The sequence below is a fragment of the Conger conger genome, chromosome 5, assembly GCF_963514075.1.
Source record: "Conger conger chromosome 5, fConCon1.1, whole genome shotgun sequence".
NCBI lineage: Eukaryota > Metazoa > Chordata > Actinopteri > Anguilliformes > Congridae > Conger > Conger conger.
In genome coordinates this window covers 44,412,131-44,423,083 of record NC_083764.1, presented here as the reverse complement: position 1 = coordinate 44,423,083, position 10,953 = coordinate 44,412,131, and the positions used below count along the sequence as shown (strand labels likewise).

The window sequence follows — 10,953 nt, the reverse complement described above, 5'->3', positions numbered from 1 at the left end:
CCATATTTAAAAAAAACGAGACACTAAAACAAATGCAGTGTTTTTACTGTGCTCTTATTTCCCTCTTTCATTAAAAATGTATTCCAGTAGGAAAGGGGGGCAAATTGGAACATAGTAAAAAGGTTTTGCGCAAAATTAGATTAGACGATGGCTCTCAGAATGTCTTGGGTACAAGTAATCCAGCCAAGTGTAGTGGATGGAGGGTATATCACTGTGTGTAATGGTGGGTAAGTCTGGTTCTGACAAAACAGAATGAAACCTTCCAAATCCCTGATACAGGAGATCTATGTATTGGTCCCAGACTTTAGCCCACACAGCCGAACTGCCCGTCACAACACGGGTCACCTAATTCTTTTCACTGAATGCCATTAACAGGTAGGCAGATTACCAGTGTAGCTTTTTCCACATACAATAGACTACTGTACGTGTTCGTCTAATGCAATCCATCTGGCTGCACTTTGGAACGAAACCTGAAGCAAAAGTTTCGACCTTCCAAGAAAAACGCACAAGGGCGATTTTTGTCTCTCTGCATCAGCCTTCATTCCCAGTGTGCAAAAGACGGAACCTAGAGGTCTGGAAATCTGGGACCAAGAGACGTTTTGACAAAGTAATTTAACCAAATATAGTCAAATATTAAGCCAAATAAATGCAAGTCTAGAGACGTCTAGTTATCTAGACGTTCCGGTGAAAACCTGGCTATATTCGGTTCAAGAGTGAAACGTTTCTAGCAGACTAGGAAGTACCCAGGCTATATGCAGGTGAAAGCTGAGCTAAATTGGGGTTAAATTAGTCTGTGTCAAATCGTCTAGATTCAGTCTTTTTCTCACTGGGTTATGGCCAATAAAACACAACCCCCATTTCATTCTGAAGTGAAGCAAGTTCAATGACTGAAGGATGGCTTGATGAATAACATGGGAGAGTGAGTGTGAGCACTGTGCTTCGTGTTAAGAGACAGAAAGAACACAAACAGCACATTTTCAATGGCTGTCAACAGCCCTGGAGTTATGGCCCTCAGTGGACAGGTGTGGCCATCTATGTCAGGTGTGACATCATACAGGCACACACCCATGCAAAGCACTCTTCCCAAAGTGTTGGTTTGTGAAAACTCCCAAGATTTGGAGTTACCTTTCTTATATACATACAAAAATACAGATTTTTCTATCCTTCGGGTTTTAAAGCGCACATAGTTATGGGAGAACTGAAAAAAATTCAAATAAACTTTACTAAAAGTAGATCCTTTTTGTTTTTGCAGCGGGACTTAAGGAACTCCCAAAGGCTTTCATGCGTGTGGCTAATCTGGTACAAGAAAAAAACAAAACTAAAACAAACATCAAGCACAACTTTTGCCATTGTGATCCACAGCAGCAGTTGGTAGGACCCCCCCCCCACCCCCTCCACATCACCCACACAGGAGGTGGTCCAGGTGCCGAAGGCTCCTCCCTCCGTGTGGGGAATGTGCCGGAATGGTCACATGTTCTGGCAGTGCGAGTCCCCTCTGCCTTGAGCAGCGGTTACCCTCACAGTTACCCTCCAGTCGGCTCAGCCCATTAATCTCAAATCAGTTCACAGGCCGCTGCTTTTTGCAGTATATCTGAGAGGAGAGGGCGCGGGGTCGCGGAGGGAAGGAGGTAGAGAGAGCAGAGAGAGATTAACGACCTACAGGTGCCTGGCTGGTTCCCTCATTAAAAAGGGGGAGAGAAAAAAAGAAAAGAAAAGAACATCAATGAACAACTGGGGCCACCGGGCTCCTTTCTGGAGACGGGAGAGCGGGTTCTCAACAGAAGCCAGAGGTCAATCAACCGAAAGGCGAGCGTTTGGAGGGCATACCTGTGCTCTGCTCTGCTCTATCCTTTCCAGAGGAGGACAGAGGACAAACCGTAACAAACAAAATCATACACACCAAATTATACAGACTTGGGAGGTAGAAAAACAAGTTGAATCCTTGCACTATCCCAGGAGGTAAGAGACCAGAGACAAAGGGACACATGCTGCTTGGGGAAAAACCAAAGGGAAATGCAGACATACGGACACGTATACATTCATACATCAGCAGACAGACAGACAGACATACAGGTGATGGGGCTGCCAGACTGACGCACGCAGGCCCAGGCTGGCTGACAGACAGGGAGATGGACAGAAACCCAGACAAACAAGACCCTGAAGGAAAGTCAAGTGGAGGATCCGCAGACCCTGGCAGACAGGAGGTCCCATGACTCTGCCGGCTTCTGTGGGCTCTGCTCTGCGGGTGAGCCAGCCGGACTGACGGACGGAGGGGCAGGTGCAGCGGGATAGGTTGTCTCTGAGTGTGGCGCGGGGGCGGTGCGGAGCGGGGGCCAGGCGTCTGTCTCTCAGGGGTGTTGCGCCGCCAGGTCCTGGCTGATGAAGCGTCGCAGACGCTCCAGGTACTGGCTGTACAGTTCGATGTCGTTGTGGCCCGCGCCCTCCACCCACAGGGGCTCCACCGCCTTGGGGCAGCGCTCGAACAGCGCCAGGCCGTGAGAGAAGTCGATCACCTCGTCCTCTGTCCCGTGGATGATCAGCACCGGGGACGTGATCTTCGACACCTTCTCGATACTGAGAGAGGGGGAGAGAGGGAGTAAGAGAGAGAGAGAAAGTGGGGGAGAGAAAAGGAGGGAGAGAGAGAAAGTGAGGAAGAGAAAGTGAGGGAGAGAGAGAAAGTGAGGGAGAGAGAGAAAGTGAGGGAGAGAGAGAAAGTGAGGGAGAGAGAGAAAGTGAGGGAGAGAGAGAAAGTGAGGGAGAGAGATAAAGTGAGGGATAGAGATAAAGTGAGGGAGAGCGAGAGAGGGAGAGAGAAGAAGAGTGAGAGAGCAAGGGAGGGAGGGACAAATTGAGAGAAGGGGAGAGAGAAGACAGCAAGAGAGAGAGCAAGGGAAAGACAGGGACAGAGAGAGGGAGATCGAGGGAGAGAGCAAGACAAAGAGAGGGACAGAAAGGGAGAGGGAAAGGGAGAAAGAGAAAGAGAGAGCAAGAGAAAGGGAAAGGGAAGGAGAGGGGAAAGAGGGAAAGAGTGAGGGAGAGGGGGAGAGGGAGAGACAAGAAGAGAGCGAGAGAGAGAGACAGGAGAGGGAGATCGACAGGGGGAGAAGAGAAGGAGAGAGAGTGGGATGAATCAGCGTGTGAAGAAGGTGCAGGAGGGCAGAGAACACTCAGACAGCTGTGGGGAGCTGGATGGGCTGGGACAGGCAGCTGGTGGGAGGATGCTAAACAGAGACCTGGCGGTTGGAGTGTACGGTGTAATCACTGTCTGAACATAGAAAGAGGCAGTGCAGACTGCAGTCTGCTATGCCAGTGCCAGGGGTATGAATAAACTGGGAAGACAACTGATATTTAGCATGTCCGTCTGACTGCAAGGAAGTAGACGCCTAAATGTCTTTCTGCTACTCTGCAAACCGTCTTTCTGATAGTCTTCTGTAAAAAGCACCATACAAATAAAACAGAATTGTAAAAAGAAATTATTTAATATTCACCGAATGCGCAGAGTGTAAAGCTCTCTGTGCATTTTGGGTTTGCCTCATCAGAAATTACTCTGGTTTGGTTCTTTGAGGTGTCATCATATGAGAATTACAATTAAACAACCAAGAGCTTTTTCCAAGGACTCTTTTCAAAGGATTATCGTTGTAAATCCTTATTTCACAGCCAAGAGTCGAGTACGCTGGCATGTTTTATATGAAGCTGCTCAAAATATACCTACCGCAAGGAGGGAAGGGGCCTGCAATATTTAGACCCTGTCTTTGGAGGAGCTGTAAGGAGCCCACATATCTGTCTGACATCACGGCACAGTTATAGTCAGACTGCAGCTGCATGCTACCTGATCAACAGTGGGCCAGATATACCAAGACCTTTAGCGCACACACACCTAATAACACAACCATGATTAGTGCAAAACAAATTCCATGACATAACTGGTCATGTTAGTGGTTTTGCATGTGCTGAAAAGCCTTTGTGAATCAGGCCCAGAATGTGTTAACAGTCCATTAGGACAGCATTCACTTAACAGTTCAAGAAAGATATAGGTTGAGATTGCGTAAGGCTTTGAGATGTAAGGCTTTTGGATTTAGACCCAATGTGCTTCTATGGTTTCACTGTTTTGTTTTGAGCTAGTGAGAAGGAACTTTGCCAGTCACAAACTTCTGTGATCCAGGATTGGTTGTAAAATAAACCAATGCGTGTGCACTCATACGAGAGAGACTGAGAATCAGTGAGAATGATTAGTGCAATGCAAATGTGTCAAACATATTAAGACACATCAGATTAATTTGTTGAATCACTTGGGCTTGTATATCAGAGAAGGGGCACTGATCTAAGATGAGGGGTCCGCTGTCCATGTTCTAACCTTATCCATTACGAGCCAGTTACCCTACATCACCACACCTGACCTGTTATTTATACATACAGGCCTCTCCATGCTAGAAAGAGGTGTTTCTAAATGGTGCACCATGCACTTAAACCTAACATCTGTAATCAAACAATGCTATTTCAAGGAGAGGAAAAAAACTACGCCTACATGTAAATTACAAGGTTGGCTTTGTGATGCTCAGCGCCATGCTACATTATATAATAGCACGTGCTAAAACTGGCTATTTGTCTTCCGTTAAAAGTTCTGAATACCCTCGACCGTTTGTACAAAATGGCCGATACGTGCCATCCCTGTCTGGTTTGTCAGACTCCCTGTCCCGTTCCCCTTCTCTTGTAAAATACGGACAGCCTCTTTCTATATTTATAATTGAATTAGTACAGTTATTAAGCTAATGCCTTTATCCAAAGCGACTTACAGTTGATAAGACAAAGCAGGGGACAATCCCCCTCTGGATCAATGTGGGGTTAATGGTCTTGATCAAGGGCCCAACAGCTACAGTACGTAGATCTACTTGCTGGGGCTTGAACCACCAACATTTTGGGTGCCAGTCATGCAACTTAGCCACTAGGCATAAAAGGCCTACATAAATTTCCATAAAAGTCACCCAAAACTACTACTAATGGAACACAGTTAAAATGTGGCTGAGGTCTGTCAACAGCCAAAATGAAAATGAAGATGAAAGAGAGGACGCCGGTAGTGGAGAAACTGAGAGGTCAGACTCACTTGGGGAAGGCGTCGAAGCAGTATGTTTTCTTGGTGTCGGGGAAGGCCACTCGCATGCCAGAGGTCAACGGGGAATGCAGGACCACGGCCGCGCACTCGTAGCGCGACGCCAGGTCCACGGTAGGCACGGTGCCAATGCTCTGACCGTACAGGATGATGTTCTCTGGGCTGATGCCATATCTGTGAAACAATCAGCCACAACCATTTCAGACTGATCGTTACTGGTTACTGATTGTCACAACCATTTCAGACTGCGTGTTACTTGTTACTGATTGTCACAACCATTTCAGACTGCTTGTTACTTGTTACTGATTGTCACAACCATTTCAGAGTGCTTGTTACTTGTTACTGATTGTTACAACCATTTCAGATTGCTTGTTACCTGTTAATGATTGTCAGAACCATTTCAGACTGCTTGTTACTGATTGTTACAACCATTTCAGATTACTTGTTACCTGTTACTGATTGTCAGAACCATTTCAGTTTGTTTGTTACCTGTTACTGATTGTCACAACCATTTCAGTTTGTTTGTTACTGTTACTGATTTTTCACAACCATTTCAGACTGCTTGTTACTTGTTACTGACTGTCAGAACCATTTCAGACTGCTTGTTACTAGTTACTAATTGCCCCAACCATTTCAGACTGCATGTTACTTGTTACTGATTGTCAGAACCATTTCAGACTGCTTGTTACTTGTCAACTCTTCTCCACCTATGGTCTCGGGAAAGGACCTTACGGGAGGGCAGAGCTCTCAGTGACGAGGAACCATCTCACTCAGTCAAAGGTTGCTTTCTACAGGGTACATTCCCCCTCAGATGTGAAAACTCACACCAAGCATACAGAAAGCCACAGCATGATGAATGAATGCTAGCCACACAATTCCGGTTATTGCAGACCAAGGCATCTTTGTTGGATTTTCAAGATTATGCAGTTCCTATCTCTGAAACTAGGCCTCCTTTAAGAAAAGCAAAGAGTGCGAAATATCGGACGATATCCTTGGATTGTGATTTACAAGTACAATCTTATGCAACCTCCACAGTTCATTATTTGTCTATTAAAGTAAAAACAGACAAAGTTTCAAGTTATACCAACACTGAATAACACCCAGTTTTACTTAAGATACTGGTGTATTGCATAATACAAACATTAGAAAAATTATTTTGTTCGACGTGCCAATACTGTGGGACAGCACACGTTCAAATTCGATTGCTATTTTAATGGTTTCATTCCAGACTGTGCCCTGCCCCAGTGGATCACATTCAGGAATGCGCCCCTTCCTGCCCCCAAGCGCTGCGTACCGTGTGCGCAGGGCGTGCCAGGCCGCGTCGATGTCGGCGTACAGGTTCTTCTCCGAGGGCTTGCCGGTGCTCACGCCGTAGCCCGAGTAGTCGTAGGAGAAGATGTTGCAGTTGATGCGGGAGCCCAGGCCGATGTAGAAGCTGCTCATCTGGCCCAGGTCTACCGCGTTGCCGTGGGAGAATAAGACTGTAAACCTGGGAGGGACACAGAAAAGAGACCGTGTCTGTATTACTCTGTACCCTAGAGCATCTCCCTTGCTATGTGGATTATAAAGGAGTTGAATGTGCTGTAAAAACACTGTGAAAGTATAAAAACCCACAGTCCCAAAATCCACACGGTCTGTATGAAGAATGTGTGCGTTTAAATGAGCCGTTTGGAGTTCCGTGAAGTTATGACATCACAATGTTATGCTCATTTGCTTCAGCTCGGCCCCCTCGTAGCCAGAACAAATCCAAGTGCTCGGCACAGATGGCGTTCAGCCAATCAGAACAGAGGTTCACTGATATCAATAAGCCTTAAAGACACAGTGACTAAAAAAGCCTGTTCTTGGAAAAGCTCATGGAGAGACACTGATAAATGGACATGTAAAACTGGATAGATTTATTTATATTAATTTAAAACCACACAAACATCTTCTTATGTATATCAGGACCTAAAATAAAATACTGAAAAAGTGTACAACATGGGACCTTTAACTGTAAGTTTACTTGGCAAGCCAGAGATCAAGCAAACTGGCAACAAATGGCAATTTACAACACAGCCAAATAAGGTACCGTTTTGAGCTCAATCCAGCACATATGTACTGAGGCTGAAGTGGAGGCACTGGTTCCCCAATAGTGCTGCGCTGAAAGGCCTAACTAAAGCCTGCACAGAAATATCTCATGACACTCATGTGGAACAGAAGGTTTTGGCTAATAACGGCTTGTACGCGTAACAGATTACCACTCTTGCAGTGCTCCTCCAGGTACCACAATTTCTTGAAATAAGGCCAGTCACATGATAGCATAGTTATATACTCTTGTTAGACACATTGTGACAGGTCATCACATGACCCCCCCCCCCTTCCCCCCCTTCCTCAGAATGCCTCTCTCTCTTTTTTCCGCTTTTCTTTAATCATGCTCTGGCTGAATGAGACTGGTGGATTGCACTGAAAGGCACAACCAAAATTCAAATGGATGAAGTGTGTGTGAGTGTGTATGTGTGTGGCTGGACCAGGAGGGAGACATGAACGATGTAAGAAGGCATATAAAAATAAAGTCTTTGTACACAGCCATCTTGCACACACAGAAAAGAAAGAGTTGATCATGAATAGTGAACAGAGAAATGACAATGAACTGAGAGAGGGGCATTAAAAGGAGGAAGGAGAGTTCAATAGAGGGCAAGAGGCAGAAAGTTAGAAGAGAGAGATATAGCTCAAGAGACGTGCCACAGAGACGAAAGAGAAGTGTATATATATATATATATATATATATATATATATATATATATATATCATCAATACAAACGAACGAGCTTTTGACAAGGCACACAGCTAGTTGTGCTTCAGATCGCCTGTCAGTTTAAATATATAACTGCAAAGGCTTAAGTAAAAACGCTGACGAACCCCGACAGTCAAGGCCTTCCTTCCTTATTCTCGTGCTACCACTCCCATTTTCACCTCGTCTCATTTGCTCACCCACTCCTCCCCCAACACACACACACACACACACACGCGCGCGCATGCATACACATACATACATACATACACACACACACACACACACACACACACCTCACATTGGCTCCGCTCACCTGGCATTCGGAGCGCAGCGAATGTACATGCAGCCCACTCGGTTACCGCGGCTGGAGCGGGTAAAGAACACCTCGGTGCCGTCAAGCTCTCGCTGGGAGTATTGGAACTCGGCGCGCTCCGTCAGGTGTAGCTTCCATCTTCCTTCCCCGCCTCCACTCGCACCGCCGCCGCCTGCCCCACCAATGCGGGATCGAAGGCCCGGCGCCCCCAAACCTGTACTGCCCACAGGCACGGAATCTAGGTCCGGTAAAAGGGCGTAAGTGGGCTCTGGTGGCAGGAAGGCCAGCTTGGCAGCAATGCGGCTCGGACAGGGGGGACAACAGAACAGGCAGCACAACTCACTGACTGATAGGCCGTTCATCTTGTCCTGCACAGAAAGGGGTCGCGCTTACTACAATAGTTCATTACAATAAACAAAAACTACACTACAGTCACGTATCACTGTAATTGTAAAGTGCAAGAGAAAACCAGATCTCCTAAACAACTGCATGTGTTCTAGCAAAAGAAAATGAAACTAATACTGTGGGACACTATCAACAATATTCGTTTAGCATATCTTCAAATGCAAAATTACTATGGCAGATATTAATACAAAGATTTTAGCCTAAAGTTAGTCAAAGTTGAACAAGTCATTCACTTAAAACTAAGAACAGATATGAGAAATGTACCTTATATCGAGCTCCGATGAGATTGTATAAAAAAAAAAAAAAAAAATACAAGATTCGAATTTGGGGAAAAAGTTAGCTAGCCGAATCAAACTTAAATCATCCCAGCAGCTTGGATATGTCAGAATAAATGGAAGATTCCAATGTAGCAAGATATTTTAGCTAATAAGTTAGATACAAATATAAGAATTAGATACCGCTACCTATACCAGAGCTTGTCAGCAAGCGAAGTTGGATCACATGAGCTGTAACGTCAACTAGCTAAGTGACAACACCGGGTAGTCAGAATAATAGCTAGCTAGTAACGAAAAACAATACAAATGACGTTTGATGTTTCTACACCAACCTCAAGATTAGCGAGCTCAGCTAGTAGCTAGCTAGATATGTTGATTATACTAGACCAAAGCGTCATGTTTTCGTTTGCTATCTAACGTTAGTTCACGAGCTTGCTAGAACTTATTCGCTGGCCTTTGACAAGGAATAGTTTTAGCCAATGTTATCTTGCTGACAGATCATGTAGTCTTGACCTAAAATAACAGCCAAGTAAAACAACATTTATCTAGATAGTTAACTCAATGCAGAATGCTGCCCCAGTACAATCGTTTAGCCGGCTAGTCAAGAAGTTCCAACCAGAAATATCAAATCATCACGGCTCGCAGTAAGCAACTCAGCAACTAACGTTAAGAAGCTAGCCCGTGTACGCTATTTAAGTTAGCTAGTCAGTTGTTAAAAGACAGCATTGTTTATAGTGACCCTTTGATCTTGATTTAAAAAGCAAACGCTTAAATTGTACTAAGCGGTCCTGTCCATTCTTACAGAAATAAAGTATGTCGCCGCATGTAGCTCAGTAGCCAAGAATGTAGCTATACAAGTAATTTCCATAACAGAAGCGCAGTGTTACAGGCAGTGATAGCTAACTTAGCTAGCAATCCGTTTATTAAACCAAAATAAAGGTGCCATTATCTGATATAAAAATTGATAGTTATACAGACAATTGGATGGAAAAAAAGTCCCCTACGAACCCAAATCCAAAAAGTAGAACATTATCCACATCATCCAACGTCCGCATTAACAGCGTCAACAGAAGCTACTATTAACGTTATCTTGTAGCCAGCTAATACTCTGTTGATAAGCTTAGCTTAGCAAAGCTTCTGTATTTTTTTTTTACACTTCTATCCTACCGTAACCGGAAATGACGGAGCAAGGACGTGACGGCAAAACCCTTTAAAAATGAAAATCACTTGTTGGAGGAGCTAAAAAAGGAAACGTTGCTACGCCTTAAAGTAGCCAGCAATACAAATAGTAAGTATCAATATGGTCGGAATAGCAGCTTTCTAACCGCACCCATTATTTTTAAGCAGGTTCCATGGGTTCATTGGCAATGCTAATTTAAGAACAAAAAAAGCACATATTAAAGTTCTAGCTATTAGAAAACCAAGATAAATACAAATCATAATGGTTCCAATTTCATAACCACGATTTCCCTGCCATCTAGTGGCCCGGTAGGGATTTAGTGATTACCTCAGTAAAATTCTGTCCTCGCCCACGTACAGAATGAATACACCTTTACCTTTATAATTTCTTATAACCATGTCTGAGATAACAACTGGGGACAGCTCCATGGATCGGTCAATTTGGAAATAACAGTTTAATAGCCTATTCTTGAACAGCCTTAGTTGGATTGGAATGGTTATCCCACAAACCAACTGTGCCCTACAGCAATGGAAAGGATTGTATCATTGCATTATTGCAACAAGCAAAAGGCACAAACATCGGTTTATTTGTTCCCATTTACTCAGAAGATCCTCCAAAATGCAGTATGAGAACACTGGACTGCAACTTTAATAAAGTTTTGGCAAGTGGTAATGCTAAGTAAGAAACCTATGAAGAGATAGTGAGCAAGTGTGCAGCTAAATCATGTCCATTCCATATTCTATAGACAGATATCTTGCTGAATCTGATTCAAGTTGATTGGAGTAACTAAGGATGAGGGGACATACAAAGCCATAAAACATTACCAAAAGGGGTCTTTTGTAAGTCTGGCACTACGGTTTCTTAAGATTTTCTTACAAATACATTGCAAATCATTTGGCT

The 10,953-nt window shown here is 44.4% G+C and overlaps 1 protein-coding gene across 1 annotated transcript; it reads right to left on the bottom strand.

Annotated features, from left to right (window-relative positions):
• Window positions 1–1,385: 1,385 nt before the first annotated feature.
• Window positions 1,386–10,019, bottom strand: LOC133129081 (alpha/beta hydrolase domain-containing protein 17A-like). The gene is made up of 5 exons (XM_061242905.1): window positions 8,863–10,019; window positions 8,194–8,561; window positions 6,402–6,596; window positions 5,102–5,281; window positions 1,386–2,574 (listed from the first exon to the last, which is right to left on the bottom strand). The coding sequence occupies exons 2-5, from the start codon at window positions 8,553–8,555 to the stop codon at window positions 2,349–2,351; spliced, it is 963 nt and encodes a 320-aa protein (XP_061098889.1). The 5' UTR covers window positions 8,556–8,561; window positions 8,863–10,019; the 3' UTR covers window positions 1,386–2,348.
• Between the last annotated feature and the right edge of the window lie 934 nt (window positions 10,020–10,953).

What these genes read in the sequence shown, in the direction of transcription:
- LOC133129081 (XM_061242905.1), bottom strand. Translation starts at nt 8,555, where the DNA reads ATGAACGGCCTATCAGTCAGTGAGTTGTGCTGCCTGTTCTGTTGTCCC. An exon ending in CGCTGCGCTCCGAATGCCAG is followed by an intron (nt 6,597 to 8,193) that starts GTGAGCGGAGCC and finishes TGTCCCTCCCAG; the next exon opens with GTTTACAGTCTTATTCTCCC. An exon ending in TGGCACGCCCTGCGCACACG is followed by an intron (nt 5,282 to 6,401) that starts GTACGCAGCGCT and finishes ATTGTTTCACAG; the next exon opens with ATATGGCATCAGCCCAGAGA.